The sequence below is a fragment of the Cygnus atratus genome, chromosome 4, assembly GCF_013377495.2.
Source record: "Cygnus atratus isolate AKBS03 ecotype Queensland, Australia chromosome 4, CAtr_DNAZoo_HiC_assembly, whole genome shotgun sequence".
NCBI classification, from domain to species: Eukaryota; Metazoa; Chordata; class Aves; order Anseriformes; family Anatidae; genus Cygnus; species Cygnus atratus.
Window position 1 is genome coordinate 33,317,147 of NC_066365.1, and position 23,342 is coordinate 33,340,488.

At 35.7% G+C, this 23,342-nt stretch overlaps 1 protein-coding gene across 1 annotated transcript in view; it reads left to right on the forward strand.

Moving 5' to 3' along the window:
• The window catches only part of LRBA (LPS responsive beige-like anchor protein), a 395,790-nt gene that overhangs the window by 68,848 nt on the left and 303,600 nt on the right, over positions 1 to 23,342 (forward strand). Inside the window, exons 23-30 of the mRNA XM_050710360.1 lie at positions 5,415 to 6,404; positions 7,353 to 7,528; positions 8,793 to 8,946; positions 9,354 to 9,534; positions 10,801 to 10,928; positions 11,295 to 11,402; positions 13,590 to 13,761; positions 14,382 to 14,826. Of these exons, the coding sequence (XP_050566317.1) occupies positions 5,415 to 6,404; positions 7,353 to 7,528; positions 8,793 to 8,946; positions 9,354 to 9,534; positions 10,801 to 10,928; positions 11,295 to 11,402; positions 13,590 to 13,761; positions 14,382 to 14,826 (2,354 nt within the window). The remainder of the gene's footprint in view (positions 1 to 5,414; positions 6,405 to 7,352; positions 7,529 to 8,792; positions 8,947 to 9,353; positions 9,535 to 10,800; positions 10,929 to 11,294; positions 11,403 to 13,589; positions 13,762 to 14,381; positions 14,827 to 23,342) is intronic.

Consider the following 23,342-nt stretch of genomic DNA (forward strand, 5'->3'; position numbering starts at 1 on the left):
GGGATATAAACCACTGATGGGCTCTTACGAATGCAGCACGTATGGTTAATGGGGAGCTCTTCCATCTCATTGTTCACTCAGTTTGGGTGAATGGAACGTCATGGCTAAAGGCAGGATGTTAAAATTTGATTAAATTGAACTGAAAGAGAAGACTGAAATGGGAGATAGGAGTAGAGTGAGCAAAGTAGACTGAGAACTTAGGAGGAGGAAAGAACAGGATCAGGTGAGTAGATGGAGCTACACTGAAGCCCTAAAAGAAGAAAGTGTAAAAGATACCTACTTTTTGTTGAGAAATGCCAAAGGTCTCAAAAAGAAGAAATGGGGGAACACACATGCAGGGGAAGAAACTCTGGTGAGAAAAAAAAAAAAAAAAGAAAGACAGGTATGAGAGTCTTCTGAAGAGGACGTGAAGAGAAAATGTGTTCTCATCTGTATAACTAGGAAGAAAATGGATAACTAGGAAGAAAAACATTGGAAGATGGGAACTGCGTCTGCAGCCCTGAAAATTGTTAGTGGCCTCCTTTGGTGTTGCTGCAGCATTTGAGACAAACCTCTGTACTTCCTGCTACCTGTGTTCATTGCGGCTGTGGGGACCAAAGGAGAAAGCACCTCTATGTCATGAGTTGTGGTCTCTGCTGCAGGGCTTCCAACAGCATATGGACACGTAGGAAAACAATGGCCAGAAAGAGAGCTGCACAAGACCTCTAGCTGGGTGTTAAAACATGCCCAGTGGTAAACACTGAATTTAGCTACAACATTTTTTTATTAATAATGAAATGTCCAATGTGCATAAGGTGCAATAGTATTCCATGCAGACTTTCACTCTTGAACTATAGTAATGTTGGCCGAAATTGGAATAGAAATGAAGTAAGTACCATGAGAAGATAATGTGCTTATGTCTTGCATTTTAAACAAACTGAAAGTAATAATTGCATTAACAAAAATGAGCAAATGTGTTTGGTATGCTGCTTCCATTTATTATTGTAAGGTGATGTTACACCACCTACTATAGGCATAGTAAGGTATACCTCGACTAGATTTGAAAATAAAACACAGCCAATATATAAATTTCTCTCTCAGATAAACGAAGACTTTTACAAATTATGTTGACTGGTACTTGCTTTTTTTTATTCCAGAAATGATTTGCGTGCATATTATTTCTCAAGCTGAGGAGAGAAAAAAAAAAGTAAAAAAATATTGCTATTTAAATGAAAATACAGGAACATGAAAATGTATTGGGGCAGTAGTTTTCACCCAGTTTATTTTTCACTTTTATGTTGGTGTATGCTTTTTGAAAGAAGCATGGATGACTCCTGGAAACTTCTTATATGTGGTGCCCTGCATAATAAATGTGAATTTGCTTTTCTTAGCTGTCTTCCATAATTGTTCAGAAATAACCCTGAGATTCCTCAGCTCAGTAGGTTATATACTGTAAGGCAGTGTACGGTGCACACTGTACCTTTATATCTTTCACTTCACTGAATTGAAAATTAGTTTTGATATCTATAGATATTGCTGCCACCAATCTAAACAGACCTGGTTTTGTTTGGGGATCAGTATCCACTTTTGAACAGTTACCATTGCTAACGGAGAAATGGAAAAACAGGTCAATAAAGTCCTTGTTGAGATGTAGAAAGTTGTAACTCCTTCTGGAGTTATGAAGAGTTTATTGATGGTATCAGCGTTGCAGGAACTGGTTTGCACTGAGCAGACTATAAGGAAAGAGCAGTACTGTGTAATTGTCTGGCCTGTCTGGCAGACATTCCCTGCCTCTACTCTACAAAATTGCCCACCTGATAATGGAAAAAAGGACAAAATCTTAACATGTAGTTAAAATATTTTCTGTACGTTCTTTAATGCAAATGTCAATCATCTTAACCTTTTTCCTTGCTGTATGCTAATTTTTCTCCTTGCCAATTAGTAAATGTTGGATGTCAAATTAAGTTAAAATTAATGGCAAAGGCAAATGTTGCAGTTATTAGCTCACAAGTGTTTTTAGCTACTAGTACGTAGACATGCATTCCAAGCATTGCAAACAGCTATGGATTACCCATCAAATGATGGTGAAGATTAATGATTGGCCTTTTAGCTCACTAATTTAGAACAATTTCTAGTAATTAATTTTGTATTACCAGCTTTACAGTTGCAAAGGCCTTAAGGAAAATAAAAAATGACTTTACTTAAGTACGTTTAAGGTTCTCCAAGCTGATAGTTATCTTGTCAGTTGTTGCAGGTTTGCAGATCCTAATGTTTAATACTTTTATATATTATCTCTGTGTACTTGTATTTAATAATCTCAATTTCTATTTAATTTTACATTCTTGATGATACTGCTTTTGTTAATCTTAAGTATTTTCTTATGGGATGTATTGTTTGGCTACAAACTTGTGTACTTCATAAATGCCATGACACAGACCAAAAGTGTGGGGGAATTTTGTTCAGTGTCTTCATTGTAGTACCACTGTATCTTAGTTTCTTGTCAAGCCAAATTACAAATTAATATAGTAAGCAGAACTGTTTAGACATGCTTGTTGAAAAGTTGGATTTTGCAAAGCAATGTTTCCTAGATTTGTTTTTTTTGTACAAAGAAAAACCCAAACTTGACACACAAGTTAGAAAAATCCTGTCATACAGGTAGTCTGCCTTATTTTGTGTATTGCTATTTTAATTTGAACATTATTTCAAGCATACTGTTTAATCCATTAATTATTAAATGACACGAAATAAATCTTTCTGATGTTTATGGTGGAAGTAGAAATTGCTTTCATTTTTAGGTGGCTTTTTTGTGTGTGTGTGATGAGCTCCTGTAGTTCTGTGCTTTCTAATTGTCTTTCAGTGTCACTCTCCTTGTGGTTTCCTGCTTTGTTCTTCAATCAATATAGATTCTCATCAGATTATGCTTGGATTTATTTGCCCAGAAGTTTACATTGCCCATCTGTAAAGATAACAGTTGTCTGTATTGACCTTCTTGCCACATTCTTTTTGGTAGTAGCAATTAACAATCTTGAAGAGCACAGTTTGGTTTTCAGAGTGTTGCAGGAGGTTGCTCTATAATGCCTTCCAAACCATTGTCTGTTCCCTGTTTCAGATGAGACTGTGAAATTTTACTGCGTCCCTCTACCATACGGTGTATTTTCAACTATTGACTTAACATGGGCAAAGAAGACCTGCTGCAAAGTTGTTTGCATCTCTAACATAAACAGTCATTACAATTCATACTTATATCTTGCAACAGACTTCGTTGGAAAAACAAAACTGCTTAGATTATTGCTTATGATTCACATGTTAACATTCAAAATTAATATGAACACGTATGGTACCACTCTGACTTCAAGCACGTGTAGGTTATTAGGAAAAACACAGCATGCAACAGGAAACTCTCCGGAGAGAGAGTAGCATGGGATGATTTTGATTAATCAGTTGAAAGTGTATGCCAACAGTATTTTCATTTGTTGACTCTCCTTTTGAAGTTGTTGCAATAAAGCTTTTTAGTAATTGTGGAAATAGAGGAATCAACAGGGAGAGGGAGGAGAGCAAAAGCTGGCTGTAGATGAGGTCAAGTTGTCGAGTTTTCTTCTACTCAGTAATGTATTTCACCAAAAGTATCGTCTTTGCCTAATTGTGTTTTTGAACATAAATGTCTAACATTGCTTATTAAGATCTACTTTGGGTTGGTTTTGACATCCTGGCTTTGGTGCAGTTCAGAGGGGATTTGGAAAGAAGTATTTTTGAAATTAAAAACAAGCAAGCAAACCAAATCTAGTTAACAATACTCTGTAGTCAAATATTTTGTAGATCATTGTGGCAGGTGGATGAACCTTTAGTTATTTGTAATCATTCACACTTTTTTCTTTGTATATAACAGATATGAAACTAGTATGGAAAGACTTTTTTTCTGAAACAGAAGGACGATTTCCTAGTTCTGTTGCTAGAGAGTCTAGTTTCAATTAGTTCAGCTTGAACAAATAACATGCTTCAAATAATGTGTTAGTAAAGTATACTACTCCTACAGTACATTAACACGTGTTTGGAAAATAGTCCGTTAAAGAACTAACATTGACAGCACAACTTGCTAAAAATATTTTCTACCTTTGTTCTCTCTTTGCTCTTCTCTGATTAGTTAACTATAATCTCTAGTACCTTTTCAACCTATGTATTTAGCTTTTGACTAACGCATTTGAGAATTTAAGTAAGACAAGAAAATGTGTATTCATATTGAATAAAATGTACTACTCTGTGTTGTTTAAGGAAAACGTTTATGATGAAGAAAACAGTTTAAAAGAAACAAAACAACATACATCTGCAGTTTATATGGGGGGAAATGTTGAGATCTAAGGTTATAGTTTCTCAGCTCTCTCAGAATAGAGGGGATAAATAGGCATTTCTGATATAGGAGAAAAATCTAAATACTAAACAGACAACTATGGATAAACTAAATTTTATGACAGAATAATAAAAACTTCAGTTAAGCAGTGAGAATTTTTTTCAGCACCAAGTTATTTGTTTGGGCAAATGATTTTTGTCAGTATGTATACAGAGAGTTTTTCTACCTGGATTTTTTTTCTATACATAAAAATATCAGCTCATTTATAGGCACTCTCACTTTAATCAGGCTTTGTAATTCTTTTTTTTTTTTTTTTAATCAGACAGAGTGAATAGCAGCTTGTTGAGGCAAAATCCTCTCCAGAATTTTAGGTATCATTTAACAGTCCCCAGGATTTTGGCTTTGTTACATGATTCTTTCTGCTCCTACATTGTCAGATTTTTTTTTTTTTTAATGTAAACTCCTTAGAAAAGATTATTTTTCTTTGCCAATTGTTGAGAATGGTTAAGGTACTACAATGATGTGAAAGTTCAGCCATGATAAGTGCCCCTGTTACTTATTACAAAGCATCCCATCTTAAAAAATGTTGAGATTATCAGCTAACTCAAATTTGGTAATTCTCTGGATGTCATATTGTTGCATTTTTATTTGCATCCTGTACAATTAAATGAATGCAAGTAGCAGGGATAATTCAAATTACAGATGACTGTTATTATCAAAGGAAATAATACGAGTGTTAATTACAAATATTAAACTTTAAACGTTTTAACTTCTACCAGAAATAGTCTCTAAAACTGAGTAAACATCTTAGTTCCTGTCCTTGGATTCATTCGAGGATTTTTTCCTTAAGGTACCACTTTTTTTTTAAAGCCAAGAATATCAGATATCCTTAAGAAATACTTGCTGTTGACTGAAGTGATATATGCAATACGAAAATTATTTTTAACCTTGTATTTAACATTATCATGAGGACAGCATCCAATATAAATTTGTGGTATAACTCCATGATTTGAACCATGATTTTGAGTTTTTCAGAGTAAATGGTCATCGGTATGTAATTTTTAATGTACTTTCAACTCTGTTCTTTTAGGTAACATTTGAAATGCACAAAGAGAGTCTTTCTCAAATGTACAGGGAATACCAAGAAAAAGGAGGTGAAGAGAGTGGAATAGGTCCTTCTGCTCCAATAAGAACAATTTCTGGAGTTAGCAAAGGAGTGGAAATTGCGAGAAAGCAACAGTGTTTGGAGATAAAAGAAGCTGCTGCTGCTGCAGCTCCTTCCTTCCAGGATGATATGGAGTCCACTACTGAAAAAAATGAGTCTGATGGTGACCTGCAAACACATTCAGTGTCTGAACAGACGAAGGAGGAAGACAGGGAGACTAAACAGGATTTAAAAGCAATGCCTAGTTCAGAATTTTCTCCAGAGCCAGAAGCAATAAACCCCAGTGTTTCAGAAATTAGTAGTGGACTAGCTGAAGCAATTGAAGATTCTCTGAGCAAACCTCAGGAGCTTATGGAAGAAACAGTAGCTGCTTCATTGGTAATAGAAACTACTTTGGAAGGAGAAACTCCTGCAAGTCCAGAAGGAGTGGAAGAATCAACAGTAGAGATGGAGGATGAGGATGACTTCGTTGATTTGAAAGAGGAAAGCACTGTGCCTTTACCTTCAGAAGAACTTGCAGAAACAGACAAAAAGCATAGCTCTACTGAAAATCAAGTGACAAAGCAGGAAGAAGTGATAGAGAAGCAATCTGAATCTGTGCTTTTAAAATCTGAGGATAATGTTGGCATGAATGGGAAAAAACAAGAACTGGCATTATCAGAAACCGCAAATTCTGCAGTTCAGGAAGTAGCGACTCAACTGGATTCAGAAGGGAAAAAGAAACTGGAAGAAAAGACTGTTTCTAGTGAAAAAACAGATGAAAATGCAAATGCACATGTAGCAGAGCCTGCTGGAGCTTCTGAAAAAAGAATTGCTAAGCTTGATGTTTCTAGTGTTGCATCAGATACAGAAAGACTGGAACTGAAAGCCAGCACATGTCTAGAAGCACCTCTGCCCGCCAGGTCCATACCTGAGGTAACTTCTACCTGTCTTTTGTATGCCTAGCTTAAAAATAAAAGGAGGTGGACTTTTTGTGAGGTTGTCTAAAGAACACTTTCAACCCTTGATTAAAACAGCAGTAATTCTTACTAATTTGTGTGCTGTGAAGTTTCTGAACTTCTATTCTTTGGCTAGCCACTTATGGATGTTGATTGAGTATTTGGCTAGCTGTATCCTTCATTTGTGTCACTGCTTCCATTCTTAAGTTTGAAGAATAGAAACGTTTATATATTCTGACACGATTTTATTTAGATTTTTTCTGCTTTTTTACTCAATCTCTTTTTACCTCTTTTCAGTCTGATCACTTATATGCACAACTGTTAGAATTATTGAGAAGCAAACAGTACTTGTGCGGAAAAAAAAACACTAACGTTCTGTGATATCCTGATGGAACTTGTGAAAATATTTTTTACTCTGGCTTCTCTGCAGGCACACAAAATACATATTTTTAAAACTAAAATTGGACGTGGTTATCACTCTGTCGTGTCAGCCTATGTTTTCATGCAAGTGCAAGTTAAACCTGGGCTTCTGTTGTCTACTGCTGTGGTTTTCATGGCTTTCACTGCTTTTCATGGTTGAATGGTCATGTATCTGAGTACTTCCCTTCTGCAGAGATACCTGCTAATGGATGCTCTTCATTCTGCACCATTCTTCCTTAAAGGAGGAAAAGCACTGTCTACAGCAACCTATACTCCCCCTGTGGTAAGGTTGAGTTGCTGCTTGTGTATGGCTAGACTGATAGGTGTGGTAGTGCAGCTGTAGACTAGTATTTGTGTAATAGTTTTAACTTTATTTGTAACTATGTGCAAAGTCTAAACATGGAGCATCCAAACTCTTAAGTCTGTGAAATGCCATTCCGTGTATGCCGTAGAAGACAATAACCAGGGTGTGGGAATTTTTTTTGTCTACAAATTGTGTATTCAGAGCTCAAGACAGCAAGATTCTTCAGGACAAGAGCTAGCTGCTACGTCAGATACACAGAGAAGAGACTCTAGGTCAACTGTGTTCCGCATTCCTGAGTTTAAGTGGTCACTGATGCATCAGCGCTTGCTCACAGACTTACTCTTTTCCATTGAAACAGATATACAGATGTGGAGAAGGTAAATTTATGTGCTTTCCATGGAATGATCTAGACAGGCATTTCAACAATAGTTAACCTGGGATTTCGTTGAAACTGCATCAGGGTCAGTCTTTGACTTTGAAGTCTGTACATCTGGTATTTTACTCATTATTCAATAACCTTATTTCTTTTGTGGCCTATACCCAAATATTCTTAGATTTTGTTTAAAGACTCTACAAACCTAAATGTGTATTGGTGCAGACCGTCAACCTATATTTTGGCTGAACTCCTAGCCACAATTAAGTCAATGGCAGTCCTGATGATTTCAATTGGACCACGATTTTCATGTTCCTGATCAATGTGAATCATCTTTTACACATATCTAAGTATGGACTAAAAAAATCCTATCCCAAATACTATTTACTACTTACATATTTACACAGATCATGTTGCTGCTTTATCAGGGTTCTGTGAACAGAAGTATTCTAGTTATATGTATTTAAAAATGAATTTGTAATTGGTCTGGAATGTAATTATCAGGATAGTTTTAGTAAAAAACGGAAACTTTGAAACCAGTAATAATTCTGCATTTTTAAGCTAAGATTTACTAACCTAAATAAAATTACGTCTATTATCAGCTTTTAGTACTGAATGTCAAATTTAAATTGAACTGTATAACTGAACTGACCTAATGAAAATGAATGTAGAAATGAATAAATAGTTCTTAAGTGATTGAAATACAATTTAAACTGTGGTGGATTTTTGTTTGACTGTCACTTTTAAGTTGTGAGTAAATTAACTGCTCAGGATGTCCTCAGATATAACTAAATACATTTTTAGTTTAGGTTCTGTTTTGAAAATGTTTCCTTTTTTACACTGGATTTATTTGCGTTTTGTTGATTTTAATTTCTTTGTATTAATATTTAATAATAAATCTTTTTTCCAAAGATTTAAGTTAAAATCTAGTTTGTACCTCCAGGAAGCTATTGTATTGACGGATACAGTGACTTTCACTATAGCAGATAATCATAGAACCAGCCTATAATGCATCTTTATCCAAATAATATTTAAGCATGCATCTTGATGTTTTTAGCAAGCTATAATCTGGAGAAGTTTAAGAACAGAAAGGAAAGGTATTTATAGGTTTAGATTAAGGTACATCCGTTGAATCTTCTGGTGATATTTGCTGCCCCATTGCTATTTTATTTTATTTATTTATTTATTAAACAAAGATGCTAAAATACCACAAATAAAGCTGTATTCTGCAAGTATTCTTGTGAAACCTGCTTCTTTGTTTTGGACAGCCATTCTACAAAAACTGTGATGGACTTTGTGAATAGCAGCGACAATGTCATATTTGTACACAACACAATTCACCTCATCTCTCAAGTGATGGACAACATGATCATGGCTTGTGGTGGTATATTGCCATTGCTGTCTGCTGCTACATCTGCTACTGTAAGAAATTTCATTTTTATTTTGAATTTTCTCTTGTGGGTATACACCTTTCTTTATGCAGTATATTAACTACTATATCTGTCCTTTTGGGAAACAGGAATATGAAGGGGGTGTTTCCACAAACATCTTTCCTTCCTTTGCTATTTCCACGCATTCTCTAAGATAAATTGGGTGCCTGCCCTCGTTGCCTGACGAGATAAAAAGAAGTCGCTTAGCTTCATTGTCCTACAGTGGTCTGGAATAAGATTAAATCTCAATGCTAGTGATTGTTTCTAGAATATGATGAATTAGTACTTTTGAATTTGACTGAAAACAGACTTCCAACATACATTTTTCTTAATTTGATACGTACGAATTATCATCTTTGTAAAGAAGTAAATATTGCTTGCAATTTTTCCTCTGTGTAGCATGAATTGGAGAATATTGAGCCGACTCAAGGACTTTCAGTAGAAGCGTCTTTAACATTTCTCCAGAGATTAATCAACCTTGTGGATGTGCTAATTTTTGCAAGCTCTCTTGGTTTCACTGAAATTGAATCTGAGAAAAATATGTCATCTGGAGGAGTTCTGCGACAATGTCTTCGTCTAGGTAAGTAAATAAAGCCACTTAATAAGCATAGGAGCTTGCTATTATGAAATAGTTAGCTACTGATAGCTTGTTTTTTTATTATTTTTTTTTAAGTCAAGACTAAATTTAGTCTAAGATGCCTTGGGATCTCTTGCTATTTTACTATTACTCTACCCTACAATGCATATGCATGGCTTTTTTCCTCTTTAAGAAGTTTAAATAAAACAAATGATTAAAGTTTGGTAGCCTGACTGTTGTGGATGTATGTTTTCATTTTACCCATGAAAATATTTTTTTCCAAAGTTCCCTAAATAATCAAGACTGATAATACAGCAGCATTAAGAAAAAAAGAAATCTTGTACCATGTATAAAAGCGTGAACATTCACAGGTTTACCTTAGAGAAGAGGCTTAAATCTTGTGTTCAGTAGGTGAAGGAATAGTGAAAAATAGAGATGTAAACTTCTAAAGGATTCAAACTGATTAGTAGCTGTATCCAGAATTATAGTATGTTTGTATCAAATTGGATTGAATGAAAGTAATCATTACTTAAAAGTAAAATAATAATAGTAATAAAATCATTATCTGCATCCAGTTAGTTAATACAGGAGGAGAGTATTCATGCCAGTTGCATGCTGTAAGATTTCTTTGCAATGAAAAGTTTAATTTGCATGAGTGCCAGAGCAGCTCAGAGCAACAACAGTAACTAGCCTTCCTCTCCCTTTCTAGGCAATTAAAACTTTGTGCAGGTAGAACAAGATTTATGGGATGCAAACAGGTATAGAGGTGGGGTAGTTCTTTTTTCCTTTGAAAATAATATTAGAAGACAAAACAGGTACAATTTGAAACTAAAAAAAAAAAAGTCATGTAACATAAGAATGTTTAGTCCAAGAATATTGTGAAGCAACTATTGACATGTTTCAGTAGTGTATCACTTCTTTCTTCCTTGCTAGTCTGTGAAATTTAGCTTCTTCACCTTACCCAGCTCATGAGATTGAATGCATGGTAAAATTTCAGTGAGTGATGAAAAAAGGATGCAATAATGCTAACTTACTAACTTTGAAGTATTCGTTACATATAACTTATGTGTTGTAATAGTTAAGTATTAATTATTAATGTATTTTGAGCATTGTTTTGCAACTATTTAAAACGTCTGGAAGCAAAATATTTTTACTGATGTGCTTAAACTTTATAGCTTAAGTAATAAACAGACATATTATACATCTCTGTAAGGGATATAGAGAATACTATTTCCCAGGGTAATTCTTAACATTTCTTTTCCCTTCAAGTATGTGCAGTAGCAGTAAGAAATTGCTTGGAGTGTCAACACCATGCACGGATGAAGCCTATTGGAGACCTTGCAAAGAACCAAAAAACAATGCAGGGCTTTATAGGAACAGGAAAATCCACAGCAAAGGTAAGCATGAGAGCACATTCCAGAACACAGAAGTTAATAATCATTACTGTGTGCAAAGGGATAGGTTTTTAAATTTGTAACTGTACCACTGATACTTTAATAGAGCTGAAGAACATAAACACTGGAAATCCTGAATTAACTTTTCCAAGGTAGAAATTTAACATGTACATATTTAAACTTGCATGGTGAAATAATTTTGTCACAAGAAATTCAGATTTTTGTTTTCCCTTAAAATACAAAATACATATGTGATTTTTGTGCTTCCAGTTATGATAATATGATGTACAGTGGGGAATTGTACATGCTTGATTATTCATAGAATGCTTTTAAAAACAGATTTTGAAAAAATTGCTTTTTTTTGAATAGAGTCCAGTGGACATTGTGACTGGTGGAATTTCTCCAATACGAGACCATGACAGACTTCTGCAGGACATGGATATTAATCGACTTCGAGCAGTAGTTTTCAGAGATATAGTGAGTTACAAATTATGTTATACCTAGACTTCTATTTGCTATATGCTTGCTGTGTTAACGCAGTTGTCTAAACTTGAACTGACTCTCTGGAATTCTGCCTATAGCTTTCCAGACTCTTGCATGTTAAATATGTTGTTTCTAGTACAAATATATTCTTTCACATGCTGTACATAGACAAATTGTTTATATATACTATGTGTCAGGAAGACGTTTACATATACTTTTTGACGAGTATCTTTCTAGCTAGTTATGACTTAGAGGCCATATGTAATTCCTTTATGTCCCTTCAGAGGAACCAATTTGTGTGTATGTGCTGTATATATGCATATGCTTTTTCGGCTTGAATTGACTAAAAATAACTTTGCCGTATGTCAGCAACTTTATAGCTGATATTGAGGAAATTGAGATTGATTGCTTAAAAAAATCCCTCTGTAAGCAAATACAGTAGCTACAATGGCTCTGAGTCATCGGCCCCAAGCTGGTATGCTACAACTTACTTTACAATATTTAGAGTATTTAGCAAGTATAATGAATGACCCAATGGCTTTTGTGCTATCCAGAATAGTTTGGATAGAACTATTGGTTTTCACATTTACAGGAATTACTGATTGAAACAAGCTTCATTCAGCCCCTACCAGTATCAGTGTACAAAAGAGCAATGGGTAGTTAATCTTCTGTACTGGTGGCAACTAAAATAATCCTAACAATGTGATTTTCAAAATCGAGCACATTTTATATTCTCACTTTTTAGTTTTAAAAAACAATATATGCATATGGAGTTTGCTTTTTATGGTATATCTAAGCCACTGGATTTTCTGTTTCACGAGTATATGTAGAATAATACAATAACTCTGCTTTTTGGCGACTGTGTTGAGCTGTAGAGGAAAAGTAGACAATAAAAGATCTCTTCTGGAGTACCTTTTATCTGAGCTGTTTATATTGATGTCTAAATGTTTTATGTTTCATTTGTGTGCGGTTTCTTAAATGGCATTCAGTGCACAGAATTGTGATTGGTATGATTTGAACACATATAGGAGGAACCTACGTGGATTCCACTTAACCATCAGTAGTATAACTATATGAACTGTATTTCAAGGAATTCTATAAAAATAGCAGAAAAAAATAAGAAGTAGCGCTGCTTAACTGGACCACAATTTTGTTAAATACAGTTGAAAACTGTCCTACAAAAACTAACTATGAAGAAAATTCTATTTAATTCTTACCAATCTAGGGGGCTGCACTCTGATCATGATAAAATGAGCTTTACCGTTTGAGAAGTTCAAGAAAGTAAGTTAGAGAAAAGAAAAAAATGAATGCCTCCTGAGTACTTAAGTACATGAGAGGAAAACCTGACCCCCTCCCCATCCCCCCCCCGCCAATTGGTCTGTGATGACCAAAATTACTCAGTTCTCCTGTGATTCCAATGTGTACAAAGACGTTTTTTCCTTTGGTAGATTTTATTTTTTGACCAAAGGGTGAAGGGGATAGTCTTAGACTAAATCTTTGTCTATTCACAGCTGTCCGTGTAGGCCTTTCCTGTCTTTCACTAGGAGTGACTGAGTACCCTGAAGAGGCACTTGGCATAATTCATGTTAAAATGTTGTGAAGAGATGAAAAAAAAAATAAATCTTGAAAACATTATACCAGTAATGCCAATGCATTGTTTGTTTAATGCCTTGTTTGTTTAAATTTAATGTATTACAGTACATCCATCTTGACAATCTGAGGATGAAATAAAATAACTTGTATTCTGGAATTTATTCCACTTCCTTCACTGATATGTAATAATTTATAAATACTTTTTCAGTTTTCTTGAGTACACTTGCCTGGTACTATTTCAGCAAATGTTAATATCTTGGCAAATGAGTAATCATGCAGTAGAGGAAACACATGTAAATAAAGGGGACCTAGTCCCTGCACCAACTGGAAGCATGTAGTCAAAGCACATAACCTTAGTCAACGTTGTCATATATGAAAAATGAAGGGATTAGTGCCCCTTGAATACAATTGCTGTATTCTCCAGCTTTATGGGTGAGGCAAATTGTGACTAGAGAATATTGTTCTTCCGTTGTTGACATATCAGCTTACTTTCAGTCTGTTTATGGTAGCGCTGGGCATACTTTACAGAAAAATAAGCATGCTGCTGAAATTGTAATAGAAAATCTGTGTGTGTGTCCTTTTCTACAGGAGGATAGTAAACAGGCTCAGTTCTTGGCTTTGGCTGTTGTATATTTCATTTCTGTGCTCATGGTTTCAAAATACAGAGATATTCTGGAACCCCAGAATGAAAGAAGACCACCAAACCATAGCCAGTCATTCAAGAAATCAGAGAATGAAAATAATGGAACTCCTGCTACAGGTGAACTGTTTGTTATTTGGCTAAATATAGTAATGTGGCTTATGCATCTTAAATTTCTGTAGAAGGCCACTTCAGATTGTACAGAAATATATGCTTTATAACCACTTAAATAAATAACATGAAAGTATCCCATTTCCCTCTTTCTCATCTGAGAAGAACCTAATAAATAAATAGAGGTGTTTAATCTCAGTGAAGTAGCTAAGTATTCATGAATGCTTGTTGCAGAAAAATTGCTATCTTGCTTAAGGTCAAGCATGCATAAGCATAGACTGCCAATTTTTTGTTTCCACTGTAAGACTGTATTTTATTTACTGCTACTCTTCTTTAGGGCAATCAATTCATTTTCATTCTTTGACTGAGTCAATATTTTCTGTTTCTTTTGTCTCAAGTTTGGATGTTGAGACTTTTTATGCTTAGAAATTGGAAGGATTTTCTTCTGTTCCAAGTTTCATACTAAATACTTAAATACTAAATCTCTAAGCAGGCAAGAGGAAATAGTTATAGCTGTGTTATTTCCTTTGTCACCTATTAGTGTTACTTTTTTAGGAGCATTGTGGTGAATACATTGTGGTGTTAATAATGCACTTCTCAAATTTGTTCTCTGTCTTTGGTGTGAACAGATGTGGAAAACCCATCTGCTGCTCTCAGTGCTTCAACTTCAGCCTCCACTGAAGTTTCAGAAAGTACAGCATCTTTACGAAGAAGGGACTCTGGTCTTGGGGAGGAACCAACTTCAGTGCAAACAAACAGTTCAGGTGGTGGTGTTGAAGCAGGACTTCTGAATGTCAGTGCAGGTCCAGATGCTATCAGTGAAGTACTTAGCACTCTCTCATTAGAAGTAAATAAGTCTCAGGAGGGCAGAAATGAGACAGAAACTGAGGATAGTAAGCCTGCAACTTCTGTGCCAGCTGCAAAAAATGTTAATGTAAAAGACATCCTGAGAAGCTTGGTAAGCACACCAGCTGATGGGACTGCAGTGGATCCTGCTCTTCTGCCACCAGCCTTCCTTGGAGTACTTGGTGAAGGAGGTGCTGAGCATCATGTACAGTTCCATTCCTTTGACAGGTAATGTAACTTCTAAAATATTTGGACTATTTCAGTTTGCTTAAGCTATCTGAATGAAAACAAATCACACTTAGTTTCAGCAGATCTCATGTACAGTGTCATCTAGTACTTAATGTAATCAAGATGCTTGATTTTTAAGTAGAACCGTTGACTACAAAGCCCTCAAATGGGTTCACCATGAAGATACTGTGGTATTCTCTGCAATTCATGGGATGTTTTGTTGTGCTGGAAAACGACTGGTAATTGAGTTATACTTGAATGTCTCAAAACCATCGCTTCTTTTTTTTTTTTTAAAAGTTGACTCTTCTGTCTCCATGCATGTTACAGCTCAGAAGCAAGTATGGTAAGAGGGGCAAGAAATTGCCTAGAAATGATCGCAAGAGTAAAAGAAAAGATTGAGTGTAGGCTGCTCTTTTGTCTTTCCTGTTTTCCTATTCCTAACAGCAGCACTTTCAGATGTTTTCTGCCTCCTCCTTTATCTTCTGCTCTGCATAGCATTTGTTAACTCTCCTCCCAATTGTCTCCCTCTCCCTATCATCCTCCCTCATGATCTTTGTGCTCTGACATTTGAAGTGTCTATGTATTCCAGTGACACACTTAGCAAATCTTGATAGATTAGGTGCATTTATTCAAGCAGATACCTTTTAGAAATACCAAAGATAGACTGGTGCTTCTTCAGGAGAGTGCTTTACATTCAAAAAAAAAAATAAATCCAAGTGTTTTTTTTTTTCTGCACTATCAGGTGTTACCTCTCTTCATATTAATGGTAACTATGTGAGACAGAGCAGATGAAATATCTGCAAGGTAAAGGCTAATACAACAAATCAATGATATATCAGGATAACTGATGAATAAACTTCTAGTTTAATGCTGTCATGTGCCACTTGAGAAGATACTCAGCTCATTAGCTTCCTGATTACATTTTTTCCTGGTTTGAAGGAAAGAAACCATACTTTTTATGTTTTCTAAATTAGGAATTGGCTCATAATCTAATGAGTGCTGCTGTACTGTGCACATTTATTTCCTGGGTTCTTTAAAACTAACTAAAATGGATGTTGAATAATTTCAATTATGTGTAGATTAGCATGTGCGTTATCACACACCTGTATCTAGTTTCTGTTACTGTGGGCCTGCAAAAGAATATTGGCTTAGTAATAACTAACAAATGGACTGAGAACAATGGAGGTAATCAGCTAGGTGTCCTTCCACCAGTGCAATACTCCCGTGCTCCTTTATGAAAATGCATCTGTGTTCTGCTAAGGGCCTACTTTAAATCTTTCAGGCTTCATTCAATAGATATATCCCTAGCCTCTTAGATTTGCTGTGTTACTGTAATAGCTAGAACCCTTTTTTTCATTTTGTTTTACTTTAATAAGCATCTGCCTTTCTTAATACTGAAATGTACAGTGGATTTAAAATGGGCATTTCTTTTTTCTATTAGAGTGAAATCCCTCTTTCTTGATGATCATTTTGGTGCCCTCTACATCTTTTCACAAGTGTAATAGGCCATATTGTCTTTTACTATTACCGACTTTTACCTCTACAGGATTTCCAAAGACAGTAAAGAAAACAAAAAGAACAAAAGAAGGCATCTCATAATATTCTTGCCTCTAGCAAAGCCTTAGTCATATCCAGAAATTCTGCAGTGGATCTGCTGGTGGGAGGGCACCCTTGTTACCAGCGCAGTATTTGATCTCCTGGTTATTCATGGATATCCTTTGGCTCTGATGTGTTTGCAGTCCATGGCTGCTATGCTCAAACTAGCAAACTTAGATGACCGAAGAAAGAAGTGCAGCTCTGCCAGTGGTATGCTACAGCTGTCTGACGTGTCTTAGCTCAGATCTCCGTGTTGCTAAAGGGGAAAGAGATGGTGCTTGTTTTCTGGCTAGGTTACAGGTGGTGTGTGTGCTAGCTTTTGGTCCACTTGCTCTGGTCTCAAAGTAAATAATGTGTTCTGCTCACAGTGCTGAACAGGAGGAAATGTTCTGGGAGCAGTAGGAGGATGAAGGCAGAAGGGGAAAATGGGGAGAATAGAGACACTGAATTAGAACTTGGTCTCTCAGTCCCTGCTGCTTTTAGCACTTCCTTACAAATACCTGTTGTTGCTCTTTAAAACAAGTGGGCAATTGATGTGAAATAGCATGCAATTTTAGTCTGTGACGAGTGTTTGTCCTCAGGAAAGTCTTATGATTTTTTGTTGAATGATAGAGATATGAACTGTGAAAAACTTGATATTGGTATAATTGGATTTGGTGAAGCAAGTCACTGAAAAGTTGAACTGCTTTCTGTTCTGCCCTTTTAACTCTCCAGTCTGTCTCCACACTGTCCCAGATGGACTCTTTTCTCCTTGAGACAAGAACAATCTGATGTTTACTCTATCAGATACTGAAAGGAAAGTAGTTTGGTGAAGGAATACATACAGACATGAGAAAGGAGCACTTGGAATTGTGATTGTGGTGCGTAGACTGGAGCAGTAAGGCAGCAACACGCTTGTGAATGGGAGAGCAGACGGCAAGCAGTTTTGTAGGGGCTTATGTAGCTCCACTGACTGCTCCACACCATTGTGAGGGTATAACTTTTTACTTTTTATGTTTAATGGGAGGGGCTAAATATGTGAGGAGAAGGTCGTGAACTAGTATAAAATATTTTGTCCATCAGCATTTGCATGTGACCTTGTTAAGTCAGTGGTTCTTAGTTTCTCAGTGGCTTACTATTTCATTTCATTCCCTTTATGGGCCTGTCAGGTAGACAAAAGTGTACTTAATGATGTAGAAGTCTTATCCCTAGACAATTATAATCTGGTAGTGACATGCACAATCTTGCATCTCTGGTAAATATGTTGGTTTGTGACGAGGCATGTTGCTAGCTAGTAAATCAGTTAATCAAAAAGATAGAATAAGTGCATATATGAAATATTTATATTTAAAATGATATATAGAGAAAAGTTCCATGACCACTTCAAAGTGCCTATATCTTTAGGTAGTGTGACTCTGCTTAAAATACAAGTTTATGCTCTGAAATGACAGCACAGTGTTTAGTGACAATAGCATGAAGGAGTTGTACCAGCAAAAGAAAAACCTTTTACAGGAGGTTGTAAAAGAGTTGAAAATAATAGCTTTTATCTCTGGGATACACGAAAATACTAAGGGTACGTAGGGAAAGTTTGGAAAAACAAGCTTTAGGATGCTCTCTAACTTTCTGCGATGATTTAAATATAATCTGTTGTCTGATAGCAAACAAGGTCTGTGAGCTACTGTTTAATTTGTTTTTCTTTAAAAAACAACAAAACAAAAAATTGCTTTGGTAAAAGTTGTTCCCATGTAGCAGTTTACCAGTGGGGTATCTCTGGGAATTTCAAAGCATCTCTCTGATCCTGCATTTATCTCAGGAATGCTGTGTCAGAAATCAAAACTCTCCTCATATCTTAAGGATTATCAACTTCCCAGCTATAGCTGGAGAGTATACAGTAACAGCTATGTGAGTGAAACCTAACTGAAAGGCTGCCAGGTTGCAAGCCTTTGCGAACAACTAGGTGTGTGTGTTCATTCCCATGCCAAAAATCCCCCCTTATCTTATGTGAAGATACAATCTTGTGATTAGTGGGTGCCAAGGGTTTATCGTGATGAAGTTCAAGACTTGCATTGGCTTTTTCCCAGCATCCCCAGGAACATGAATTAATGTTCCAATTTCAGTGGGTCCTACAACAGTTTTCTTACTTGGCAATAATGTTGTAGGAAAAAGGGGGGACTAATGCAAGCAAATTTAAATAAAATAGCAATAAAAATAACCGAAGCTAGGATTAAAAAAAAAACAAAAACCAAAAAACAGAAATTTCTCGTCAGTTAGTCTAATAAAAACCATAGCCTATAGCTTGCCATTTTTATTGTGCAATGTAAAATAAAAACTTGGTCTCTCCTGGCTTCTATTGCTCTTTGTGGAACCACTCAATAATCATGTCATTATAGGAAGCCGATGCTGAGGGTTCTAAGGAATATAGGCTCTTAAATCATGCGAAATCTACGGCTAAGCTGTAACTTACAGAATAGGTATGTTAATAAGCTTGTTTATCTTTTTTGGAACATTTGTCTGTGAGCTGCTTAGCTTGGCTCCGTCTGCATTTGTGTTAGTCATTCAGTGGTATGCCTGTGCCTTTGTAATGGTTAATTGGGGTATTACGGTTAAATATAAAATTTGTCTTTATATGGAATTAATACATGTTAGACATCAGTGATTTGGGCTTCAAGTGTAGCAAGAATGAAGTTGTTGTTAATAAGATTGAGTCTACCAGGCACAGGTGGGGACAGAATATGAGAATGGGGAATCTGTAGATCGAGGTGCAGGCAGTTATGCTGTGATGAGAAGCTCAGCTACTTTGGCACCCCAAAAATCTGCATTCTGCAGGAGCTGAAGAGGCAACCATTTGAAGTCTTCTCCCTGCCAAGCTGATTTTAAAGCTTCCTCCCAAAATGATTGTATTCTTTTTATCATCTTTTCTTTTCCCTCTTCCCTCCTTCCCACTCCTGTGATCTCTCATGGTTTTGAGACTGTTATTCTTCCTTTCTCCTTGGGTATTTCAAGGGAGACATTAGAGAATGGTATTATCTACAGAGAGCAGAGCCTACAGAGAGCAGAGCCTATAGAATGACACTGACATGGCAGGCTGCTTTCCTGGCTCACAAAGTAGAGGTGAAAGTTGATCCTCTTTACTGGTCTTTTGCTCATCGCTTAGAAGCCCCTGCAGTGGTCATAGTTCTGGTAGCCTGGAACAAGACTAACTTCTTTTGGTTTTGAATGAAAACCATTATCCCGTAGGGAAACAGACAAACTGTCACCTGTATTGCTGTTCAGTGCTAAAAAATGGAATGCTGAGATTTACATCCATACAAATTCCTATATGTCAAGAGGAATTAGAGCTCATGTAAGTATTTTTAAATTATAGTGAGGTCATCAGTTTGGCCTGGCCCATGTTGTATTAGGAATATTTGTCTCAGTCCCAAGGAAAATCTGTAACTTAGAATATATTTAAGATTAATGGCAGACTTGCAAACTTCCAAAGAATAAATATTTAGCAAAAATGTGCTCGAAATTTAGGAGATATTTATAGTTACTTTGTATTTTTATGTTGAAACAAAAATCAGCGATCTTGAAAACAAGAAAGCTTTCAATAAGTAAATCCTTATAGAATTTGGCAGAATAGATCATTATTGTGTAAGCCTTTGTCTGTGATGGAAGTCAGTGTTCAGCTCAGTGGTCTGTGCTCATTCAGCAGTGAATAATTGTCTGCAACACGAAGGCTTCTTACACTTCAGCATAATTGGGACTAATAACACACTGACCTTCTGGCTAAGATGTATTTATGGTGGCTAGTTCTCACTATGCCTGACCTACGTTTATCAGTTCACGTGCTGTAAATTCCTACTTTAGACCTTAAAGTTGATTTTAAATTAAAAAAGGAAAACATCTGATAGTCACGTGAATGAGGCAACTAAACTTGCATTTTTACAATAGTGCTGGAGTTCTTCTTGAAAGGCATCTTAAGAATATTTTTGTGCATTTTTTTCTGGATTATATTATTTCTTCTTTATCTGCATATTATGACAATGGATGTCATAATTTATAAATGCAACCAGAAAGTCTAGAGTTAACTGAAATGGTGCAATACTTAAAATGTTAAGGAGTAAAGTATATTGATGGTTTTCTTTCATGTGACATCAGTAGCTCTTTATGAGGTTGCTGAATGTTTGTTGTTGTTCTGATGAAATTAATGCATGATTACAGAAGCTTTAAAAACATTATTTTTGTAGATCTACTGAAATATACTACACCTATTTATGGATATTCTATTCACATATGTAGCAATAGTTAACTTTTTAAGAAGTACTTATTAGGTTAGCTACAAAAAAGAAGTCTTCTGTGTACTCTTTGAAAGCAAGCGTCCTATTTGATAGAAGCTGAAAGCACATTAATTTCTAAGACAGTATTTGATTTATTAAAATGATATATTTATCATATTTTCCACATAGTTTATTTACAATATTTAATTGTGATTTTCCACTGTCATATGTTTTTCTGCTAATAACATTGATTTTACTTATATTAGCATTTAAATAATCTTGTAAGAAATTTCTGTTTGAGCAGTTACATTTACACCTAAATATTCAGGAAAAAAAAAAGTTGGTCAGTCATGTGGTTAAAGAAGTACATTACAATAAGTAAATTTTACAGCAATTAATGCAGTAAAATAATTAAGTTGTTTCAGTGTTTTAGTTTATTGTTCTTGCAATATTTGAAGCACTTTTGAATCAAGTGATTTTGGTAACTGGCCAGAAGACAGAGGGAAAGTACGTTCAGGGCTTGGGATTTCTTTATATAATGTTTTTGGACAATACCTGGCTCTTCTTTTTGCTGTGTGCTTCAAATTGACGTTTTGGAGAGGGAGGAGAAGGGACCTTTTCAAACCTTTGTAGGTTTGAAGGTGAGAAGGTATGCAAAAGATCTTAGGTGGCAGAAAGGACTGTTGTGGTTATTCACTGCTGTCTGACACAGTGAATAAAAAAAGTAGCATCTCCAATTCCTTTGCTTCAATGCACCTCTCCTTAGGTAGCTATACAGGATCTGGCAACTTATTGAAAGTGCTCCCTCAGTGCAGCTACATTTAAGCATGCTGAAGGTCAGTAGGAGTTTACAGGAAGGAATGATAATATATAGTGTTGTGTCAGGAATAGCACAGAAAATGGAAGACTGTTATAGTTGGGATTTCCTTTTGTCTCCACCTATTGCCAGGTACAGAGGAGCAGCATTAAGGTAACAGATCCATCTGTACACAAGCTTCCTTACTGCCAGTCCTTACTGACTTGTGCTGTGAGGAACTTCTTGTAGTAATGCTGTTCCTGGCTAAAACTCCTTGATCCTTCAAGCATGTTCATTCCTGCATTTCCCTCCAAAAGGGGGAGGCATTTAATATCTGAAATTAGAAGAATTTCACGCAGTTTTGTATGTATAATGTATTTAAGATGTAGGTCAGAGCTGGCCTTGAAGTCTTGAAATACCAGCTGCTTCAGAGTTGCTGGGGTTCTTAGTCGAATCCTGCGGTAGGATCAGTAGCATTCATAGACATTCAGAGGACAGAGCCATTATGATTTGATGTTTTGAGAGAATTGTGCTCGACTTCAAGTCCTAGAAACATAAGACTTTCTAACTGTAAAAGAGGCCCTAGAAGGTAACTTTATGTCTTCCAGTTTAAAATGAATTACATTAATTATATATATTTTTGGATAGGCACTACCTGTATGTGCACAGTTGCCATCTGCACATTGCACCAGAATTAGTCACTAAACATTCCACCATACCACCTTGTATGCAATATAATTGTGGGTGTATTTCCTAGCAGCAAATGGATATTTGTTTCTGTAACTTAGTGGATATGCAAAGAAACGTTTTCAGTTTGTGTTTTGAGACCACGTACAGTCCAAATTAATAGACACACTTTTGTAACATGTATGTTCAATTTGGGTTAATATTATTGGTCAATATTTCTTGAATTGGGTACAAGAACCTAAAATCCATAAGGGAGTACACCTGGATTTCAGTGCTACATCGTGGATATTGGGGAAATATCCATATGTTTACTGTGTGGATGCATCTTCTTTCTACTAAGTAAACTTGCGTTAATTTCTGCACCCCTTTGAGATATTTGAATGTGCATTACAAAATTGCAGTAACGGTTTCCAGACAGCTGATATCACAGAATATTGAGCAAAATATTCCCTTGTTATACCTGGGTAGTGCAAAATTAATTAGTAATGTGAATATAATTTAGAAGTCAATCTGAAAAAATGTTTTTTTTTTTTTTTTTTTAAGATCGTTGTTTTGGGGAAACTGACATGAACATATCAGCAAAATTCGTGGTTTAGGCACAATATCCTGACTTGGGGCTCAGGTGTTGTTGCTTCTATTTTTTTAGTGTATAGTTAACATTAGCAGTCACCCTTATAATGATGTGACATGTACTACCTCCCAAAATGGCGGCTGCCTACACCTGCCATTAAGAAGGGTTGATTTGGTCAGTAACATGGTCTAGCTTCTGTGACATCATTTGGATGAACAAGGGAGTCAAATAACAATCCATTCTTTTTTTCATGCTAGCAAGAATGATTTTAAAAATACTGGACAGAACTTTTTTTGATTGTTATTATCACACCTGAATTTGGGTCAAGTTTCTGAGTTACTTTATTTAGAAAATGAATATTTTAAAGCTATTAAGGGAATTCTTTCAGTGTGTTGTTATAGTAGCGTCAACAAAAGATGTGATTAAATAAATTGAATGTTGAAGACTTTCAGCTTATGGTTAACACCAGGTAATTAAAAGTAAGCGCTGCTGTGGGAGTGCATTATATATCAGCTGTACTCTTTACCTCATTAGCTGGGTTTTTGCATGTTTATGGAGCTAACTTGCAATTAAAAATGCCTTTAACGTATGCTTAACAAGGCCTTTTAGGTATTTGGAATAAAGTACT